Source organism: Bubalus bubalis, chromosome 2, assembly GCF_019923935.1.
Source record: "Bubalus bubalis isolate 160015118507 breed Murrah chromosome 2, NDDB_SH_1, whole genome shotgun sequence".
Lineage (NCBI taxonomy): Eukaryota > Metazoa > Chordata > Mammalia > Artiodactyla > Bovidae > Bubalus > Bubalus bubalis.
In genome coordinates, this window is record NC_059158.1 from 42612359 (window position 1) to 42634784 (window position 22426).

General features: G+C 52.1%; 1 protein-coding gene and 1 long non-coding RNA gene across 8 annotated transcripts in view; one reads left to right on the forward strand and one right to left on the reverse strand.

Annotated features, from left to right (window-relative positions):
- LOC102416294 overlaps positions 1-10819 on the forward strand; it is a 35976-nt gene extending 25157 nt beyond the window's left edge. The window contains exons 2-3 of the long non-coding RNA XR_326811.3: positions 1480-1642; positions 10407-10819. This is a non-coding gene — a long non-coding RNA (uncharacterized LOC102416294). The remainder of the gene's footprint in view (positions 1-1479; positions 1643-10406) is intronic.
- Positions 1-22197, reverse strand: part of SCUBE3 (signal peptide, CUB domain and EGF like domain containing 3) — a 36261-nt gene extending 14064 nt beyond the window's left edge. For 2 of the 7 annotated variants that reach the window (XM_006050363.4, XM_006050361.4), the window contains exons 1-7: positions 22064-22197; positions 8521-8643; positions 7424-7549; positions 5680-5814; positions 4524-4649; positions 4241-4357; positions 2071-2118 (exon numbers count right to left, since the gene is read on the reverse strand). In XM_006050363.4, the coding sequence (XP_006050425.1) occupies positions 2071-2118; positions 4241-4357; positions 4524-4649; positions 5680-5814; positions 7424-7549; positions 8521-8643; positions 22064-22148 (760 nt within the window). In that variant the 5' untranslated portion in view covers positions 22149-22197. Of the gene's footprint in view, positions 1-2070; positions 2119-4240; positions 4358-4523; positions 4650-5679; positions 5815-7406; positions 7550-8520; positions 8644-8993; positions 9131-22063 lie in introns of those variants that run through there. The other 5 variants (XM_044930984.2, XM_044930993.2, XM_044931014.2 and 2 more) reach the window with 5 other exon arrangements.
- Positions 22198-22426: the final 229 nt, after the last annotated feature.

The window sequence follows — 22426 nt, forward strand, 5'->3', positions numbered from 1 at the left end:
TACTTGATTGAAACAAGGTGGACAGCGGTGAGGCAGGTACAAGCCAGAGCTGTCAGGCAGGAATGTGCTGAGGGCGGAGGAGGCGGAGAGGGGAGGGTGCAGGGAGGGAAAGCTACGTAAGGGTGGTGCTCACTGCCAGGGAGCAAACAGGAAGGGGCTACAGGAGTTTCCTCCTCTTTCCCCCCACTGTCTTGTTGGCGGGTGGGGTCACGGTGGGACAGTCTTGAGGAGAGTGAGCCTGGTGATTCCTAAGACAGCTGAGAGATGACCATCAATTCATCTTCCCCTTCCTCTCTGCTCAGCTAGCTTAAGAAAGATCCCAGAGGAGACAGCTCCTACTCCATCATTCCCCAGCCCCTTCCTGGCTACCTCCAACTCCTCCCGAGTCCTCTTAGTTCCAGATAGAGATAAGCTGGCTGTTGTTATTTTACTTTCCTAATGGGGAGATACTGTCTAGGCAAGGGGAAGAGGCAAAAGGAGAAGAAGCCAGAGGGGAAGGAAGGACATAAGAAAGTAAGTGAGAGAGTTAGAGAACCTCAGAGCCTCTCTTCTGTTGCTCCCCTCTTGACTGAAGCTTTCCCTTTGCTGAGAGGTTGGAGTTGGGGGGAATATAGATGGGCCACACTTCCTATTTTCTGAATTCAGAGCAGGAGAAAAATAGGTTTAAACTGCAGCTCAGGAGAGTGAGATGAGCCCAGGAAAAAAAAAAAACAAAACAAAACATCAGCTCAAAAAGTGCAAGGCCCTGACACAGGGGCTGTGAGGGAGGTGTGGGTCATCCTCGGGGGTGGGGGGGCGGTGGGGCACGGGCTTAGAATTCTCCCATTAGAGAGATAAGAGGCTTCTGCTGTGGAAGAGAGAAGAGAGGATCTCAGAATCAAGAGAACTGAGTGAGAAAAGCACTGGAGAGCGTTGTCATTTCTAATCTCTGACTCCTGAAACTCAGGCCCAACCCACGTCACTGAGGAGAAGAGCAAAGCAAGGGCTCAGAAAAAGCCCACCTCTATCTTGGGTGGTAGATGCCCTGGTCCCAATGGGATGTCCTGTGTGCCACTCCCACCTAAGTCTCCTTAGGTTTCCAAGACCATGGGAGGAACCTGGGAGGGAACCCTGACTTCAGGTTCCAAGCCCAGCCACCCCTACAAGAGTGTTCTTAGCATTAAAGCCCTCTAAGCCCTGGAGCAGGGAGAGGGGAACAGAGATCCTGCACCAAGTCTAGTCAATTCTGGGGGGTCCCCGGTGGGGAGCAGATCATCCCAGGCTGGACAGGAAGCTGGGCAAACCTGCACGCCACCCCAGGGTAGAGCTCTCCAGAGTGGCCTCTCTGGCTGCCTCAAACCTTTGCTCCTCAGGTCGTGCATTAAAATCATGGTTTAATCTGTGCTTGTTCTGTGTCAGGCACTTAGTAGACACTCTAGTGCACTATCTCCATCATCACAGGAACACTAAGAGAGGACTCTCATTCTCCCTCTTTTATAGATGAGTAAGCTGAGGACCAGAGAGGAAAGGAGCTTGCTTAAGGAGGCACACTTAGAAGGTGGCAGAGCCAGGACTCAAGCTCTGTCTGAACTCAAATGTCGTGTACTGAACCGTTATGGTGGGAGAGAAGGACGAGAGGTGCTGGGCCTGTGAGCTAACATGGGTAAGAACCCAAGAAAGAGACCCTAAGGAGGGGATGGGGCCTAATGCTATCCCACCCTGATCTCGGGTGGCACTGTGGGCATGCTGGCTACGTGGAGCTGGCGCAGTCTTCTTGTGTAGAAGGAGGGTGGGGGCAGAGAGTTGGGAAGTGGGGAGGTGTTAGAAGCTGGGTGAGGAAGAAGGTGGGACAAAGGAACGTGAGAGGAAGGAGAGGAGAGTGGCCGCATCACAGAAAGGAAACCAACACGAAGGCTTCTGGGCCAGCTCCTGGGGACCCAGGTTCCTGTCACTCGATGGGCCCAGCGCTCAGGCTGCCGGGGAGCCCAGTCAGGCTGGGCCCAGTGGGCATGCGGTTAGTGGGAGCCCCAGCGGGTTAGCCCTTCCCCTAGCAAGCCAGTGAGAGCAAGCGGAGAGAGCAGACATATTTACCATTAGAAACGGCCTGAGGGGGGACGTGCTGCTCTAGCCGCCTTTCCCCTGTTTGACATTGTAAAAAAGCTGTTTAGATGCTGGGCAGAGCTATTGTGGCCCTCTGCGCCCCAACCCCCTCCCACCCTCCTCCTCCGCCCTGCAGGCCCAAACCACTGGCCCCGAATGATGAGCTCTGAGATTCCTACACTTCATTCCCCAGCCTCGCCCTGCCTGGTACCCTCAAAGAAGCCAGGCTCCCACCAAGCAACTGGTGGGAAACGGAGTCTCGGGGAGGGGCAGTCATGGTCCCAGTACTACACAGCATGCCAGAGGCAGAGCTGGGATGCAACCTCAAGTCTTACAAGCTGCCGAATCCCAAATCCCAGAGGGCGCCCACCCTTACTGCTAAACTACTGCCCTCTCAGTCTCCCCACTAAATCTGAACGTCCCGATGGCCTCAAATGATGGCATTTCCTCCTACCAGGGCTGGGGAGAAAAATGAGATACAGGTCAAGGTAAAATAAGTTCTTCTGGAGAAGAGGGAGAGGAACTTGAAAAAGGTACAGAACCTTAGAACAGCCTCATTTGCTCTCTTCTGCCTCACTTGGCCATGGCCCAGAGGGTGGATGGGTCTTGCATTATAGCAGAGCTCAAGCTTAATGGGAGTATGTTCAAAGCAGCCATGCCCGGGTCTCTCTAAACAGAGAGAACATCAGAGAGGGACCGGCCTCCCATCCACAGCCCCGTCGTGACACATGCAGCTTTTTTGGGGGGCTGCATGCAGTTTCTTCTGGGAGTCTCTAAGGGTATGTAAGTGCGTCCAGGGCATCGCAGGAGGTTTGAAAGCAGAAGAATTAGACTTAGGAGGGAAAAAATGAATGGAGCTGGAACAAACCAGCCTCAAGAAGGCAACATAAGGACCAGAAAATGTTCCAAGATTTAAGAGAGTTAGTTTAGAGGGAAACATGTAGTAAGAGAGAGTTTAAGGAACTTGGGAACTGTGTGTGCAAGTCTCTGGAGCAGGTACGTGAGGGAGGCCTTGAAGAGCCCCACCTGCTCAGTCCTTGTGTCTGGGGGGAAAGGAGTGCTCTCTGCAGAGACAGAGGGGTTTCTAGAGTGAGTTGGAAGACAGTCTGGTTCTGAAACAGAATGTCTTGTCTCTGATAAACACACCAAATGACTGTGTTCACACCTTCCCATCCCTAGCATGTTGCAGCCCATGAGATGAATGGCCATTCATAAACACCCATGCCCACAGGACAAGCTTGCCTCTGCCCAGCCCAAGACACAGCCTTTCCCCTGCCCAGACTCTCTACTTTCATTTCCACTTTGCCAAGGGGACACCTTGTCCCATCATCTTTCTCAGCATTCTGTAAGCACATAGTAATTGGCCTTCACACACACACACACAAAAACCCCTGAAGATTTAGGGAATTAGGAATCAAAAAACTGAACTCATCTATGGACCTAAAGATATGTGAGGTAAGGCCTAGGAATTCAGGAAAAGGGGTCCAGGTATTAAGAAAACCAAGTCAGGGTGAGAGGGTGGGATTCTAGAGTTGGGGAAGAAATGGGAGGACCCCAAGCCGAGCTCCACTGGAATATGGAGGAGAGAGGAGAACATGGGGGCCTAGTGGGGAGGACTGGAAAGGAGATTTGTAGGAGGAGAGCAAGGAGAGACAGAAGAAAGAGGAAGACACTGGAGCCAGGCAACCCCACTCATCTTGTCCCAGGAAAGGGCACTCTGTCCCACCCTTGAGTGTGGACGGTGGGCTGTGACAGCTCGCATCTCACCACACAACGCAACCAGGGCCTCTGGTCAGGCTTAATTCACCGACCGCCCCACCTTTTCTCCCCCTTCTCGAGCACAGCCTGGGGTCAGCAAGCACCTCAGCTGATAGTTCCCAACCTGTCAACACTTCATCCTGCATTAAGAGGACGGCGAGGCTCCCGGGGGGTGGGGGTGGGGGGCGCGGTGCAGAACCAAGGGGTGGGGAGAGGAGGAAGGTTGGGTGAGCCCTTCACTCTCACTAGACCTGCCACTGTCTGGGGGCTTCAGCCCCCTCCCCAGTGCGCCTGTGCTCAGCAGCTGAGCCCCACCTCGGTGCTCCCCCCTCCCCTGGTTCCCCAGGGCCCTCACCCCCGCCCCCATTGCAAGTGGACTGAGTTCTCCACTGGCCTCACCCACCAATGCACGTCTTCCCGTCGGTGTGGAGCACAAACTTGACGTGGCAGCCGCACCGGGGCCCCTGCTCCGTGTCGTCGCACGTGTGCTGGCAGCCACCGTTGCCATAGTTGCAGGTCACTGCGCAGAGAGGGCAGGCCTGTCAGCTCGCCTCCCCCGGGCACTCCGGCTCTCCGTAATGCAGAAACTGGCCCTCGAAGCTAGCTGCCTCTCCTGCGCGCCGGTCCCACTGCTGCTGCCGAGGCCCCATGCCCCTCCTCCCCCACAGCCATCCCAGTCATCTCACATTTACAGTCCCGTTGGTTCTTGGTGAGCTCGAAGCCAGGGCGGCATTCACAGGCAATACCCCCTTTGGGTGTCTCCCGGCAGATGTGAGCACAGCCATGGTTCTTGTTCATGCAGTTCATTCCTTCTAAAAGGGAAGAGGAGGGCGGGGTGAATGTGCTGTGCTCCTGGGCACCTAGGGGAGGAGAGACTAGAAGGGAAGCCTTGAGCCTCAGGAACTGGGACAGTTTCACGGAGGCTGCAGCACAGAGACTGACTCTCCCCCTCACAGGTCCCCTGTCCTGGCCACAGAGCCGGTGCTAATGAGCAGAGCTCACAGCTATTCTGAATGATACATCCAGGCCCCCTAAACTCTACATGATCACCCTCTCCTTCAAGCAACTAAAAAATAGTGTCTAATAGTTGCAAAGCACTGTGCTTATACTGGGTAGATATAGGAGGGACCCAGAAATATATAAGACATGATCTCCTTTCTCAAAGAGTTTACAGTCAAACTAGGAAGAAGATAAATAACATTTATCATGTGAGTGAGGAGTAATTGGCAAGGGTCATTATTATATATTTTATTCAACAAATATTTATTAAGCTCCTACTACAAGCAGGGCAGTATATTAGGTTTTGGGGATACAAAGATGAATTAGGCTTAGTCTTTGCCCTTGGGGGTGGGCAGGGGTGTGAGGGTGAGGGTGGAGTCACAGAAACAGACAACACGTGCCCCCATGTTCCCGCCTGACGCTCCAGTCCAGCCCAAGACTTGAGGCACAGGCAAGGACAGGTGACCTCGGTTTAGGGTTCGGCCATCTGTCGGGCTTGGCAAAAAGTTCATTCGGGTCTTTCTGTACCATCTTATGGAAAAGCCCAAGTGAACTTTCTAGTCAGTGCTCTACAGTGAGGCGCAAACCCACCTTAGATCTGGACACAGAGGATGTCCCAGGGTAGCCTCTATCCCACCGTGACCCCCAGCCCCAGATGAATTCTCCCAGACTTCACCCTAACCCAGAGTATCTGTCCACAGAACCCTCAGGATATGACTGGGTTCAGGGACAAAAGGAGCAGCAGAGGGTAGACCTGGGGGGACTGAGGGAGGGCTCCTGAGCAGATGGAGAGAGAAGCACGGGCATTCGGGGCCGGGCCCCCTGCCCCGGCCAGAGGCTGACCTTCCGGCCGCTGGATGCAGGTGTGCTGGTTGTCGCTGAGAAAGAAGCCTTCCCGGCAGTGGCACTCGTAGCTGCCCATCATGTTGACACAGCTTTGCTGACAGCCGCCGTTGCCCTCGGCACACTCGTCCACATCTGCGCGGGACAGGCAGGTGGTGAGGCGGGCGCAGCCAGGCCTTCCATGAAACCCAGCACCCAGCCGGAAGCCAGGCGGTTCTCACATCCCACCGCCACCCTCAGGGGGCGGCGAGTGGGGAGGGGACATGCGAGAATGGCTCACTCAGGGGAAGACGTGCCTCTCTTTCCCTCACCTGTTGAAACTGGGTCTGAAGGCAGAGATCAGGAAAAGAGGCAGAACGAGAGGAGCAGAGATGAAGACAAGGATGGAGGTTGGTCAGGGGCAAGACCTGTGAGCAGCGGTTGTGACAAGCAGCCAGGGACTCAGGGCTCTGTGTGCGGGGAGAGCTCTGGCAACAGTGCTGAGGTTGGAGGGGGCGGGTGGGGAAAGGTAGTGAGCCTCAACTCACTGTGGGGCAGGGGCCATTTCTGTGGAGGGACCATGGCCCTGTCCTTCCTCCCCTTCTCCCATGCCTGGGCTTGCTGCCACATTCCCTAGCCTTTCTCCTATTTTGGTTTAACAAAACAAAGTCTGGTAGCTTGGCGGAGAGGGATGGGGAAAGAGCTGCCAGGCCACACCCTAATTACCAACCCCAAATCACCATCCCCAGGCTCATCCCAGGGCTCCCGCTTCAGTGCCCTGACTCCATCTCATGCGCCTTACTACCCTCCCAAGTTCACAATCCTCCATTTTCCTTGGTGCAGGAGGCATCGGAGAGGGACCCAAATGGGCCATTCTAGCTCCAAAGAGATCCGACTCCTTAGGGCCTTCTCTTCCCCTCCTCTCTGCTGAGCCCTGAGACCCTGTCCTTCACTCTTTGGCCAAGGGCAGAGGGGCCCAGGCCTAGCAGGCTCCTGGCTGAGGAGTGCACCTGGAGGAAAAGCCAGGGAGGTGTCCTCGGTTTTGCCTTGTTCCCGTCCCATCTCCTATGCCCCTGACTTCTCCCCATCCCTGTCCTCCTACTCTTACCCTGTCCTACATTCCATCCTTCTGTTTGCTCCCTTCTAGTCCAACCTGGTCATTTTGTGACTCTAGCCAAGTTCTTTCCTACAATTTGTGGTGGAGAAACTGAGGCCCAGGGCATGGATGACTTATACAGGGTTCCCCTAAAAGATAAAGGCTAATAAGACTCGGAACCCTAACCCTAAGGTTAGGGAAGCATCATCATGGATGACATTCCTCCTGTTTTCTGAGCACTTACCAACGTCCTAAGGATGGTACAGGGCTCTTTACACACATTGTGTCATCACACTGCAGCCCTTTGGGTGGTTATTACCTTCCCTGTTGCCCAAGTCTGCACGGCGAGTAAGCAGCAGAGCCAGGATCTGCCTGGAGCCAAACCACCTTCCCACCATGCTCCACCCGCTGTGACTCAGCCACTATTGTCATCTGCTGGCCCTTCCCCTGAGAACACTTTCTAGCAGCATCTCTTTAATGTTTTTCATTCAGAAGGATTTTTTCATCCTCAGCATCTTGTCTCAAAGGGGAGGCTGACCTTGTTTTCTGTTTTGTGGGAATGCAGCTTTTCGTTTACTTTTCCTCTCCATGCCTGAGAATGGGAAATGCTGAAAACATCTCCTTCTCCACAAGACATCCCCTGCCCACATACCTTCACCCCTTGCTCACCCAGACAGTTGTGTCCGTCATGTGCCAGGTGGAATCCATCATAGCAGGTGCATCGGTAATTGCCAGGGATGTTGACACAGTCGTGCACACAACCTGCATTATCCTCCCGTTCGCACTCATCCACATCTGTGGGCAAATAGTTGAGGCAGCTGGACCCACCTGCATCCCCCTGACCGTCCATCCCTGGGCTCAGCTTTATGGTGGTTTTTTAAAAAATATAAAACCTCTGTGTATGTGTGTGTGCTTGTGTGTATCTCTGTTTCCATAGTTACTCTCATTGCCTACAAACCATTTTGCAGTTAGCTATTTTCATCTAAACTTCAGTCATAAACATTTTTACACTTCATCAGATCTTTCCAATTATCACTGTACATGGTTGCAAAATATTCCATTATGTTCCTACATCATAATTTATTAATCCCTTTTTTCTATTGTTAGATTCCTTCCATTTATTTTTCTCTCATAAATGCATCAAAAATATCTTCTCTCATGTATTGTTTCTTTGAATTTCCTTTAAATAAGTTCCTAAATATGAAATTCCTGAGTTGGAGGGTATAAATGACTTCAAGATTCCTGCTAGGTATGACAAAATCACTTTTCAATTTATAATGTCACCAGGAATTAATGAGTATACCTTGTCTATTGAAGTCTTAACCAACACAGAAGTTCATAAATTTAAAATAACATCTCAAGACTGCTTTAATTTGCATTGCTTTAATTATGAGGAGATGTGTTTGTTTATAGTATGAATTTGCCCTAGGGTAAATAGTCTGTTCTCATTCTTTTTGGGCATGGTGTAAGGGTCTAAAGACAGAAGTTCCAATAGCAGGGAACCTGAGGCCTTAGTCCCGTGATCCTGATCCCCTCACCCAGTCAGGTTGTATGGCTGTGAACTGTTCCCACCCGGGCCTGAGCGTGTATATATGGTGTCTTTGTGCAAATTAGAAAACGATACCCGAAAGAGCTGCTTTCCTCTAGCCCCGTCCCCACGCCAGCAGGGAGTGCAAGGCTTCGTGCACAGCGTGGCCAGCTGAGAGCGGGGGCACGGTCTCCCCCTCTGGCAGCTCTCCCTTCTCCAGGTGCCCTCCCAGCCTCACCTTTGCAGTGTTTACCATCCCCCGTGTAGCCAGACTTGCAGATGCACTTGTACGACCGTGGGGTGTTCTGGCAGATGGCGTCGATGTGGCAGTTGTCGGTCCCTTCCACACACTCGTCCACATCTGGCAGAGGCAGAAGGGACGTGTGAGACCCTCTCTTGGTGCCTCCCAAGGGGTGTCTTGAAGGTGGTTCCTCGGGGCGAAATCCCCTCTCCTCTACAACAGACAGCAATCCCTCCAGAAGCAGGTGGCCTCCCACACCTCTCTGATTTCAGAGTGGGCTGACCCTGTAATTTCAGGAATTCAGAAAGAACCCCCACTCCCCTCAAAAATACTTAATCCACAATGACAGCTGAAATTCCATCATTTGAAACACTCCTCTTTGATTTAAAAACAAACAAAAAACCCTTGGACTGGGTAGGTAGCACACTTAACTTGATTAGAAACTTTCAACCCAGGGTGAATTAGTTTACCTTTCTGAGGAGCAGGCTTAGAGGGAGGGGAAGAAAACGGCATGAGGACAGTGGCCTCTGGGCAAGTGGCAGTGTCCAGTGACTGCTGGTAATTAAAGGAGGAAGAAAGGGAGACGGGGCATCTGAGGAATCTTCCTCTGCCTCACAGTTCTGTTTGAGACCAGGCCTGCTCCCACTTGCCCACCATGGCGCCAAGAATCTTTAAAGGAAAGAAGCTCCATCCCGGAAGATTTGCCGAGGCCCCTGTGCTGTCAATAGCGGAGGGACTAGGAGCTGGCAGGGGCTGGCACCAGCCACCCAAAGCCTGATAAGTGCGGTCTTTGCAGCTCTCCAGCTGACTCATCCAGGCCCATCCATCCCGCCACCCTGAGTGCTTTCATCTAGCCCCAGGTGCACCTCGCTCTGACACAAGGTGCCACTCACAGAGCTACGCTGAAGAAGGGGCCACCCAAGACCTGGCAGAAAAAGATGATGTTCAGAAACGACACAGGAAAGAGAATAATTTATCACGTTTGGGCAAAAGACTGCAGCTTCTGGGGCAATGTTATGATGCCCATAAAGCTGAACTGAAATAGGGGGAAATGTTTGTTTCAGCTGAAATGCTTATAACTAAAGGCTGTGGCAGTTCAGAGATGACTCAGCCCAGCCAAGAGGAGAAACACATGAGTAACATGAAGCAGGATATGTTTGAGTGCCACGAAGGTGTTAGAATAAGGAAAGGGGGTCCTCAACCGTGGCTCATGTCAGAGTCAACCACCTAGGAGATGCCCAAGTGCCACCCCCAGAAATGCCGGTCAGCTGGTCTGGGCTGAAACGTGGTCATCAGTAGGCTTCTAAAGCTACCCAGGTGAGTCTAATATGCAGCCAGGCTTGAGAATCTCCACTACAGAGAAGATCAGAAGAGGAAGAGACCACTTCCAGCTGTGAACTGGGATAACCCAGGAAAGTGTAGCAACCTGCAAGAAAAAGAAATTGTTTTTTCTTTTATTTTCAGAAAATGATCATAACTTCCGAGTGTGATCTGTGGGCCACAGAATTGCTTAGCTTTTGTTAAAATGCAGATTCTCAGGCTTGATTGCTGACCTACTAAATCTAAATCCTTAAGGTACTTGATATATTTTTTACTGAATGAATGAATGGACCAGTAATTGCTCCAATGTATAGACACCCATGAGCCCTAGCTTGAAACAGTTATCTGTTCTTTTATTTCAAGTACTTCAGGGGCAGGACTGAGGCTTCCTAGGGCTAAGAAGAGAACTGAAATTTGGAAGAGTGCTCTCAAACACCTGCCTCAAGTCTTCTGTTCAGCTCTGCACTCTATCCTCCAACTCTCTTTGACCCCTCTGCACAGCCCACCATGCCCAGTGATTTAATTGTTGTAATTCACATTTATTTATTCTTCACCTCCCTCAGGCTCTGCAGTGATGGTGTCTGCCTGCTGGTCCACCCTAGGAAGTTACCCCAAAGTGAATGGATGGAGAGGAGGGCGGCACAGGATTCTAGTTCATGGGAGAGGGCAAGAGGGACCTCTGTAGACAGTAAGAGGCTGCATGGAGAATCAGTCTGTCCAACTGATGAAGACAAAGTGGTACTAAGAAACACCCTATCATAGAAAGAGCCTAAACTCTGGAATTAGTTCAGTCTCAAATTCAAATTCAGCTCTGCCACTTAATAGGGTTTTCCAGTTCTCTTTATTTCTTCATCTTTAATGTAGCCTTCTCATAATCTTTAATGTACATCTTTAATGTAGCCTTCTCATGAGAGGCTGTGAACAGTTGATGAGATAACTTGTATAAAGTACCTAATAAAGTATTTAGTAAATATTATGTTCCTAATGCATGGAAGCTTGAGATGATAAGTATAAAATCATTGGTTCAGACAATAGGTGCTCTAAGACTATGCTGTCTTAGATAGTAGTCACTAGGTACATGGGGGTATTTTAAATTTAAATTAATGTAAAGTTTGGCCCCAGGCCAAATGTTCAATAGCTATATGCGGCTAAAGGCTACCCTAGTGGACAGCACAGGTATGGAACGTTTCCAACAGCACAGGAGGTTCTACTGGAACCTTATTCAGCTCTAGGAGTTCTGAATGAGAAATACCCTGGGCCTAGTGAGTTTGAGTGAACTCTGGGAGTTGCTGATGGACAGGGAGGCCTGGTGTGCTGCAATTCATGGAGTCTCAAAGAGTCGGACATGACTGAGCGACTGAACTGAACTGAACTGAAGTAGGCCAAAAAAACTATTTGGAGTGGGACTCAAGTTTGAGTTTTGGAAGCTGGGTATGTGTTAGAAGGGGAAAGGAAATTTCAAGTGTAGTTAGATGCATGAAGAAAGACAAGGCACTCTGAGGTCCAAGTCCTTATTCTCTTTCCCCACATTTATTTGCACGCGCCCCCATGGTGGGGAAAATATCTTTTAACAACTAATTCCAACCTTGAAATGGAATCCAAAGTTTGAGATGTTCTTGTCAGGTCCTCTCTCTACTGTGGTAACTTGTGAGTCTCAGAGGCAGGTGCAGAGCACAGGGCAATCCCAGTGACTAATAACCATCCTGTTATCCTGCTTTGAGCCCTCTTCCCCTCGTGTGCTTCTTCACCACTTCCCCAGCAGCCAGCAGGGCACCTTGGAAACTCATTGGGAAGCTCCTCCTCTGGGGCCATCTTAGAGGTACCCGCCTGTCTCTGAATCATCTGGGGCTTTACAACAGGTCCATATCAGCTCCTTGTTCTCTCCTCTGCTGCTGATCCAGTGCTCGCAAGTACTAGAGTGGCTCCCGATGCTGACTGCAGCAAACCTGGGCCTCCTGGAAGAGCCTTTAGACCCTTTGGGCAGTTGGGCTTTTCCTGCCGTCTCAACTACCCCCACCCATTCTCGGCTCACGATACTTGCCCTCTCCAACACCAAACCCTTCAATTCCTTTCCACACATTTGCACTTCTCATTTTTTGCATTTGTGATGCAGTCCTTTATTTTTTCTTGTAGATGCACTGTTCCCAACTTTCCAAACCTAGCTCAAAAATTGTCTTCCCAAAAGCTCTTCCTAGTAAGCCCTATTCCCAGTAAGTCCCAGGTCTGAGGAGACCTGGTTTGCCTCAGCTCACTCATCTCATGTGGCATGTTCAGCTCTCCTCACTTGACGGGTTACTGACTGAAGAAGGGACCCTTCAACTGTTTGGATGGAATCTTTTGCAGCAGAACAATCCTAAAACAGAGTTCTGAAGTAGGGTCCCAAATCATATCCAGTGTCTTCCATTTGCCAGCCCATTCTTTCAAGGCTCCCTCCCCCGACATCTTGCCCACTCACAACCTGTCCTGCAGGGATCCCTTCAGCACCTGTGGGCACAGTCTCATCTTAGTTCATTCTCTCAGGGTGCAGGTGTTTATGGCTGGCCTGACAAACCAGGGGATGCTGTCGGGTGGGGATTGGTTTAGACCAGTGGCTGCACCCTGGGGTTCCCCTTTTAAAAGTGTGGTCACTCTCTTGGACCAGCTGCATCGGGATCTCCAGGATGAGGCTGGACCGATGTCTGTCTTCCTTTCCCAACTCAGATAATGTGAAAGACTATTTGCCCAAGCCAGCAAGAGACCAGGGGCAACAGCACGACAGAGTATTTGAGAAAAGGGGTTCTGGAGTGAGGCTGTGTCTGTTCAGATGCCAGCTGCATGCATGTCTGTGTGGTCCTGGGCCAGCCTCTGAACTTAGCTGTTCCTTCCTCTGTAGATGGGAATAATGATATAGCATCTGGTTATGGGGCCACCAGGAACATCAAATGAGTTAATACCTGGCAAGTACTTAGTACTGCAGTGCAGGCATACAGTAAGTGCTCAGTAAAGGCTTGTTATTTTTATTCCTTCTCTCCAACCTTCCCCACAGTATCCTTTCTGAACCCCTGTCCTCTCCCCCAGTCCCCTTAAAGCCCCATTGGAGGCCTGGTGTGGGGAGATGCGGCCCCAGGAGAACATGTGATGGAACAGGGAATCTGGAGAGACATATCCTCGGGGGCATCTGCGTCACTGCCTGCTCTGCCTGTGCTGGTTCGGGAGCAGGGCGAAGCGGGTGAGAGGCCAGTTGGGAAGCACAAAGCTGCCCTCCACAGTCCTTTGTGAAGGCAATTCTTTTGTGCCCTTACCCCAACTTCAGGCACCGGGCTGGCTCACAAGCTGAATTAGGGGAGAGTGGTGGCTGCAGAGACACCATAGATGAGCCAAGACCTCCCTGTCTCACTCTTCCCGGCATGAATGCACAGGTCTGTAATGGCAGCAGCTTTTCCTAGCACCATCTGATGTCTCTTCTGGATTTGCTTCAGCACCTAGCAGAGGAGTCCATGCTGCTGCTGCTACTAAGTCGCTTCAGTCGTGTCCAACTCTGTGCGATCCCATAGATGGCAGCCCACCAGGCTCCCCCGTCCCCAGGATTCTCCAGGCAAGAACACTGGAGTGGGTTGCCATTCCCTTCTCCAATGCATGAAAGTGAAAAGTGAAAGTGAAGTCGCTCAGTCGTGTCCGACTCTTTGAGACCCCATGGACTGCAGCCTCCCAGTCTCCTCCATCCATGGGATTTTCCAGGCAAGAGTACTAGAGCACTCCATAAATTCTGATAAATGTAGGAAGGAGGGATGGGATGAGGCAGAGAATATGAGGGTTAGAGCAGACTAGAAAAGGTGAAGTAATATGACACGGGGAGCCCTAAGATTCCCTTCTGAGGATGGAGAAGTGTACCCTAAAAGACAAGCAGGAGGACCCCCAAGGAAACACTTTGTCTGCTTAAAAATTTTGCCCAGGTCCAGCTCTGGAATAACCACCACTGAAATGAGCAGGAATGCAGGCTGCAGGTAAGCAGATGCCTGTAGGTAGCGTCCACTCCACCTTTAGGTTACTACCATGGTCACCTTACTGTACTCAGAGGGGCTGGGGGTAGTTGTGGACAAACTCACTGGGCCCAGTGAGAAGGTCCAGAGCAGCTTGCTTGACGCCCTCACGTGCTCACATGGCTGTGGCATTCTTCCTGCCCAGCCAGGATAGCCCCAGATGTGTGTGGGGTCTGCCTCGTCTCTCTATTTTCCTCTCCGGAGATGCCTTCGAACCTCACCCATCACTGAGGACCCAGTGCAGGTGCCCCTGCTGGGAAGCCACCTTTGACTGTGGTAGCCTTCTCTAATTTATCCTTTCTCTTAACTCTGGAGATTTTACTGTCAGGTCCTTGCATCCTCTGACCAATTGCTGTCTTGTACAGATATGTCCTATATGCAGCTGCTGCTGCTGCTAAGTCACTTCAATCATGTCCGACTCTATGCGACCCCATAGACGGCAGCCCACCAGGCTCCCCCGTCCTTGGGATTCTCTAGGCAAGAGTACTCGAGTGCGTTGCCATTGCCTTCTCCGTCTTATGTGCTACCACTGCAAGGAGATCCAACCAGTCCATTCTGAAGGAGATCAGCCCTGGGATTTCTTTGGAAGGAATGATGCTAAAGCTGAAACTCCAGTACTTTGGCCACCTCATGCGAAGAGTTGACTCATTGGAAAAGACTCTGATGCTGGGAGGGATTGGGGGCAGGAGGAGAAGGGGACGACGGAGGATGAGATGGCTGGATGGCATCACTGACTCGATGGACGTGAGTCTGGGTGAACTCCAGGAGTTGGTGATGGACAGGGAGGCCTGGCGTGCTGGGATTCATGGGGTTGCAAAGAGTCGGACACGACTGAGCGACTGAACTGAACTGATACCATTATTTAACTTTTGGTTTCTGTGTATTATCTTCCAAAGGAAGCTGTGAGCTCCCTGAGACCATGGCTTCTGAATCTCTGAAACCTGTACTGCAGCTAGAACAGAGCTGAGCATATTTATGCAACAATTCAACAAACAGCATTCGCAACATGCCAAGCACTGGTGCTAGGTGCTGGGGATTCAGCAGTGAGCAAGACAAACTAATATATTGAAAGCACTTAGTAAATATTTGCTCAACAGATGTGAAGATGGATGGATAGATGAACGGGTTGTGGGTGAGTGGATGAGGTCTATATTTTGGCATCTTTTCTATGTTTCTGTAGAGAAAAAATTCATTTCTTTTCTCCTCTGTAACCCTATAACTGTTCTGGGTAGAAGACAATCCCAAGGAATTTAGTCCTAAGTTAAGGGTAGGGAGACAGGAAACTCAGAGAAGGGAAGATACCCACTTAAAGGCATCTATTTGGTTGTGCTGAGGTAAGAAAAGATCGGGACCGACAAATTTAAGATAGGATTGCTAGGGAATCCTACAGAATTCACAGGGCCTCAGGGTTTTCAGATGTTACCTGGGGCTTCCCAAACATCTCTTCAGTGCACCCTTGTTAGACAGATGTTCCCTAGCCTCTGTGCTAACACCCGATGACAGGGCACCAGGGCCACGGTTCCACTGATACTCCTTGTCAGTTCTCTTACCCTCTCCTCCATGTTGCCTCCCACATCCAAGTAACATTCAAAGTAGAGCGAGCCCAGCTGTCGCCTGAGATACCTTGACCTGCGACATGTGCACATCTGCTCCACCTCTAGGTCAGCTAGAGGAACTGGGCGAACCTGGCTCCCCAGCTCTGGCTTATCAGGACGTATTCCCAATTTGGAACTGGGATGTGACCCCAGCCGGAGCCTGGGCCCATCCTCGGCCTGGACAAAGCCCAGGCAGGGGTGAGGAGGCCTGGAAAGAGCCCAGAAACTACACAGATGACCCCACGGGCAGAGAGGACAGAGCACTTTCTTGTTTTTAAAAAGTACACTTCCCTCTTATCCAAGCTTAGCCTGCTCAACTGAAGAGCCAGGAAAAGCAGTTGGTGCTTGGCAACTGGAGAGGTGCAGGGCTGAGCCTCATAGTGTCCTACCTGATCCCCAATCCAGATCCTTGCTTATTTTAATATGCCCCCAAATGGACAATAATTTTCTCCCTTTCAGTGTGGACTAAACCCACCACCCTGAGTCAGAGGTCTTTAGAGAATGGGTAGAGTAGAGGGAGTGGGAGTGGAAAGGAAAGGACAGAAAACTGGAGAGGGAGTCAGGCAGCGTGCAGAGTCCCTGCTTCATGATGACCAGTCTTATCTCTTCACATTGATGTGGAAAATAACAAGATAAACGATGATGTCAGATGATGTTTAATTCCAGTAAAGGCCTTTCACTTAGGTCATTTCATGTGATCCTTAAACAGTCCTGTCTGCCACTGACTAGATGAGAAACAAGCCCAGAGATGATATCTTGGGGAAGAGAAAACAGCCAGTGTCAGAAAACCCAGGTTTTCTGGCCCCCAGTCTGGTGTTCTCTCACTGCACACTGCCTTTTATAAACACAGGAGGGAGAGACGCATGCCTTAGCTGTCACTGTGGCCTCCCCCACCGCACACTCCAGCTCAGCACTTGGTTCAGCATGAAGCAAGCATCCACTCCAGAACCATGGAATGGCCTGGAACTGTTTCTAGGATGCTCCTGGGGGGAGTCGGCAGTAGGTGTGCAGGTCCTTCCGGGCTTTGGGCACGGGGGCAGCCGGGAGGAGGGCAGGGCTGAGTGTGGGCAGGGAGGGCACTGGCTGCACCGTGGTGGGTGCAGACGGCGTTGCCGTGAGGAGGGGTGGGCGACGTGGCCGTGGGCAGGTGTCTCCTGCCCTCAGAGTCACTAGACTGGGCCAAGCAGCTGGTTAGAAACAAAAACAAACACCAGGGATACAGGTTCCTGCTGTTAACAGCTTCAGACCGCCAGAGGAAAACTCCAAATAAATATAATTAGAAACTTGTAAAAGCGTCCTCTCTGTAAACCTGCTCCCCAGGGTCTGCACTTTAAGCACCCCGCTCCTTCCCGCTCCCCCCCAAGCCCACATATCCTGACACCCCACCTTCTTCCAGGGACCCCTCAGATCTGTTTCCTTGTTTTGGATCTCCTCCCCAGCCCAGCGGCTCCTGCACAGGTCTGTCCCCAGATGCAGACAGCCCCTGGCCCGGGGCTCTGAAACCCCAACCCCACAGGTCTCCAGGGCCCTGGTTCCAGCCACAGGGAAAGCACAGGGAAGAGTGAGGGCCACAGTACCCTAGTTCAGGGGCGTCCGTCCACCTGTAGAGCCAAAGCGCAAACCCAATGGCAGCTACAGAGCAGTGCCGTGGCCTGAAGAGGGGAGACATCTAGGCTGGAGAAGCACAGAGAGGGCTAATCTTGGAACTGAGAATACAGGGTGGGGCCAAGGACTGGGGCCGTGGGGCCTTGCCCAGCTGGTCTTCAGTTCCCAGAAGAGAAACATTTCAGCTCTACTTCCCAACGCTATGGGAGACACACACATTTACACACATAGAAGCGCACACTTGTGCTGCAGGGACTGTTTCCAAGGGGAAATACCCCACTTAAGGACACAGTAAGAACTACCAGGCACATGGGGCCCCAGGAAACTGGGGTGGAGGACTTAGACTTGGCAGGGAACCGTGAAGCGGGAATCAGGGAGAAAACGGTATGAGATTCAGGAAAGGAGCCTGGGGAGGCCCGGCTGCAGGACAGAGGCTTGCTACAGTGTCTTCTACCATCAGCAGGAAGGATTTCTCCCCCCACACCCAGCAGGAAGCATTTTGAAGAGATGCATAATCTCAGAGATGAAAAGGACCCTACTGATACTCTCATCCACTTTATATGTGAGGAGGAGAATTTCAGTTATCTCCTCAAAGGGCCCAACTCCTGGGCTCTGCATTTACCTAAACTTACTGGTACCTGCCATAGTCCCCACCCCATGCCTTGTGGGGTTGGCAGTACATGGGCATGAAATGAATAGAATGGGCATTCTGGTGACAGAGGGGGCAAAGGGGGCAAGGGGAGGGTCCACGTTCCCTCCCGGCACAAGCACCCAGTTCCCCCACCCCTCAAACAGCTCTGGGTTGGCAGCTGTATCACTTCCCCTGACAAGGATCGGCAGTCCCTCTGTTTCCAGACTCCTGTCTAATAGCCAAGCCCGAAGAAGCTGTCCCCAGGTCTGGGCCTCTTGCGGGCACTGCCAGCCTCAGAGCAGCTCCGCAGTTTCCAGCCCTGACAGGGACTCTTTCTTATTAGCGGTCATGTGCTAGGGGTATGGGCCGTCAACGGAGGCCCACACCCGGACACGAGGGGACCGGCGCCGGGGGCAGGGCCTGGGGTGAGTTCAGGCAGCAGCTCTTCACCTCCATCTTCACAGGAGGGTCTGAAGCCATCTGCTCCCTTCCCCCACACCCAGTTCAAGGCACAGGACCAAGCCATTCCACTTCTTCACTTCTCCAATGAAAACAAAATGCACACTGCCTGCTTCCTTTTTCCTCTCACCGGAGCACTGCATGCGCGCGCGCACACACACACACACACCCTGAGTCATGCACACGCACACTCACATGCCCTAGTGAGTGCACACCACGCATTCTCAAACTCACACCCAGGGCTGGCTCCTTTTACAACAGGTCCCAGCCATTCACATCTCAAACCGGTTCTCATGCTCTCAGATTCCTGAAGGTTTCAGGAAACAATCTCACTGAGGGGTTGCTGATAACTTTCTTTATCCGCCTGTAGTGATTCTGGCTTCTGTGTCTTCTTGTCCCCTCTCTCTCCCTCCACCCAGCAGAGACTTGGGAGATGAGAGGTAGGAAGGGGAAAAGTTCTCCCTTGGCTGTGGGCTTTCCCCATCCCCCTAGGGGACATGTCACTGAGAGAAGAGAGGTCAAAGGGATTCCTGAGGAATTTCTAAGCAGTCCACCCCCCTTCTCCACCCTCTGGAAAAATGAGGGGTGGGGGTCAGGCTTAAAGGGACGATCAGGCTCCAAGGGTCGGGGCTGACTCTCCCTTTTTCTCTCCCGTGTGGCCTGGATGGGGCGCGGGCAACAGCCAGCGGCCCACGGGGCCACCCTCACCCGCTGACACGGTTATAGTTTTCATTTTGTATTTTGGAGGGAGGGGCTAGGAGGAACAGTCCCCTCACTGTGAGAGCCAGCCACAGGAGCCCAGGGAAGCAGGGAGGAGAGGAAACAGCCACATTAAAGAGGAAGAGAGGGGTGGGGGGAAGAAAGAGAGAGACACACTTACACCCAGACAGAGACTTGGAGAGACGCACCGAGACAGAGAGACACTGTTTGCTGCCAGATGAACGCTCCCAGTCCCAGGGACGGTGTTACTTGGAAACTCTAAATATATGACTTTATCAAAATTCTGTCCCTAATGAGGAGAGAAAACAACCAGGTAAACTAAATGTCCAGGCTGGCGCGCCCTGCCGCCCTGGGGACAAGTCTTCCCCAGGAGACCTTTTCATTCAGCTGTAACCTGAGCCCCATGCAAGGATTAGGTCTTTTTTAACTACTGCTGCACACCACCCCCCTTAAAAAAAAAAAAAAAGGCAAAGCAAATTAATGCTTTTAAGTTAACAATTATCCTGGTTATCCAGTCTGTCTACTTTAAAATACACAGACAGGCACTTGAAAAACACTCAAAACCATGTACCCTCATGCTCACTCATTCCTAGTCACAGAAGCTTACCCACCCACTCATCCATACCAGCTCTCAAAGACACTAAAACATCTGTATACATGCTTAACAACAAAGTCACAACAGACACATACACCCAACTATGTCACCTGTGGGTAATCGTGGTAAACCTCACACGCACGCACGCACACATGCACGCACACACGTTCACCTGTACACTCAGGGCTCCCTTCTGTGTCTCTCCCCTCCTTTCCAGTCCACACCACTTTGGCTCTCCCCCTGGTGAATCTCTCAAGAATAGGGACAGAGGCCCAGATATCCCCAGTGCTATAGTAACTCTTGACAAGATACCCGCCAAGGTTATTTGTATTTTAAAGACCCACTAGAGCTTCGTTTGAAAGCATGTGGCATTCAAGGCACACCTTCTGGCACTGGTGAGATCCTGGAGGTAGGTTTGAGAGCCAGGGATGGCCACAGCTCTGCCTATGAGTAAGGCTGCCCTGCCCGCTCAGTAACTGTCCTTCCTGCAACACTGGTGTGCAGATCTGGGACCAAAGATGTCCCACTAAGCCAGCAAACCTGTCATTAGGCAACTCTAGCAGACCAGGTTGACAAATGTCCTGAATAGTAGGGTTAAAGGTGACTGGCTTGGAATCTATGCCCAGCTAGACTCTGGGGTCAGAAGGAAGGAAGATGCCAAGCTAACTGCAGTGCAGACAGAGCAAGCATGGCTGAACGTGAGCTCAGCACTGGGCAACACTAGAAGTCTGTAAGTCCCTTGAGGGCAGGGGTCTCCACTCTGGCTGCGTTTCTCACAGCAGCAGCAGCAGCAGGATAAAATGAAAGAGCCCTAAAGTACCTCGGAAAGATTCTGAGTCCCTCTGTCCCTGAAGGATAGTTGATCTCCCAGGCTTGAAAGCCTTGGCTTGAGGGCACCTGTCCCTTCTCAGACTCTCCATCTGCCCCAGGAACCCCCTTGAGGATACTGCCTGCTCCCTGTTTTGGTTCCAGTCTCACGAGGCCACTACAGACACTGGCTCCAACTTGAAAGAGGCCCTTATCTTGTCTCTAGATTACTGCATGAAATCTGTTCCTTCCTTCAGACTAAACTCCCTAGCTAATTCCATGTTATGAGTAAGTCAGCATGCACTACAAAAGCCAGCTTTGTTTATGAAAACACAAGCAAATCCACAGTGGAAGAAGGGCTGCTCCCAGGCTGGGGGTGGCAGTGGTGGTGGGCTGTCTGGAACCAGGACTAGGGAAGAGAGGTAGTTTGGGCTTGGAAGGGGTAGGGATGGGGTCTAGTATTTGACAGCAGAGGGTCTCTCGTGTTTTGTTTCTGTTAAAGAACAGGTTGGAGGAGGAAGAGGGTAGTTGAAGAGGCAGTGCCGGGGGGAAGAGGGTGCACTGATACAGCACCTTCCTTTTAACGGAGCAGGAGTCCATCCAGGACACAGAGCAGCCTAACAGCCAAGTGCTCAGGCCTCAGGATGCAGCAACCTGACTGCCAGAGACTCAGGCTTCCCCAACTCCCAAGTTCAACTTTCCCTTCTGGCCCAGCCACCTCCACACCCCAGCCCGGCTTCAAGGAGCCCCTAGGACAATAGGCAGAATCATATCCTCCTGGGTGAAGCTCTGCTAGGAGGAATTTTCTTTTTGTCCATATAAATCTCTTCCTGGGTGAGGACTCGAGGGGGGAAGGGTATAGCAGGAGGTCAAGGGGGAGGGGAGGCTGTCCCCAAGAGAACTGGAGCCCACCAGCCTGGTTTCTCCCAGCACAGCCTTGGGACTGACCAGGCAAGGAGCCTGGGGTCAGAGATGGGGGCGGGAGGGCCTCCCTCTCTCTCTCTCCCTAATTCCTAGAGTGATCTGTCAGAGCTTCCCAGCCTGGAATTTTACTTTGTTATTTTAATGCAATTCTGACCTGGATTTAAATGGAATTGGAAACCCGAGGCCCTAATAAATAAATATTATGATAAGAAATGAAAGCCATGCAAGACGAAAAAGATTTCCCCCAAAGAGGCAGAAATGTGACATTCTTGCTGGGAACCAGAATCACAGAAATTTTCTTCACTTCTTCAGCCCTCTTCCATCCAGAGGGAGACAAGTTGATTTTTTTTTTTTTTTTAAGTTTTCCATAAAAGATCCTATTTTTCCTTAATATTTTTTTTTCTGATAAGACAACTATGAAATTTCTAACTTTGAGGAGAATTGGGGGCAAGGGGAAGAAATGTATGGCATGGCTAAAAAAGTTTTCATTCTTTCAGTCTCTCCAGGCCAAAACTTAAGTTTCTGGCAATGTTTGGGAGAAGAGAAGATTCTCTCATACTTTTGGAGGGCAGGAAGTCTTTGGAAGATGCTGGGGTGGCAGTGAAGTCGGGCAGCATTCGGAGGCGCGTGGTCACTTCTGCCCGGGGCTCCCCAAACTTCTCACTCATCCGTGCTGCCCCTGTCTCCTGTAGCCTTTCGCCCGGGGCGTAGTGCCCAGAGGTCAGGTCCCCCGCCGAGGAGGGTGGGTGTACGGTGCCCGGTCCTGACAGGAGCACGCTTCCCAGCACCTGCCCTGCCCCTCGGAAATCGCGCCCCCGCCCTCGGACCCTGAAGCCCCGGCGGCCGCGCGCCCCTCCTTCCTTACCTTGCACGGCTTTGCTGTGCTGGGCGGCGCGGGCGTGGACCAGCAGGACAAGCAGGCAGAGCCCGGGCACGCGCCCCGAGCCCATGGCTGGAGCTACGGGCGGCCGGGGCCGGTCTCGGAGCCTAGGGAGGGCGGAAGCGGGCCGGGCCCCCGCGAGCCGAAGGGGAGAGGGGCGACGGCGCCCGGCCGGAGCCGGGCCGGGGTCTGTGGGCGCGGGGCGCGGACAGCGGCGCCCTCGGCGGGAGGCTCCCAATGCTGCCGGCTTCTCCCGGCGCGACGCCCGGGAGAGCGAGGCGGAGGAGGGCGCGACGGGGCTGAGGGCGCCCGGCGCCGCTGACGGAGGGGAGCCCCCGCTCTCTCCAA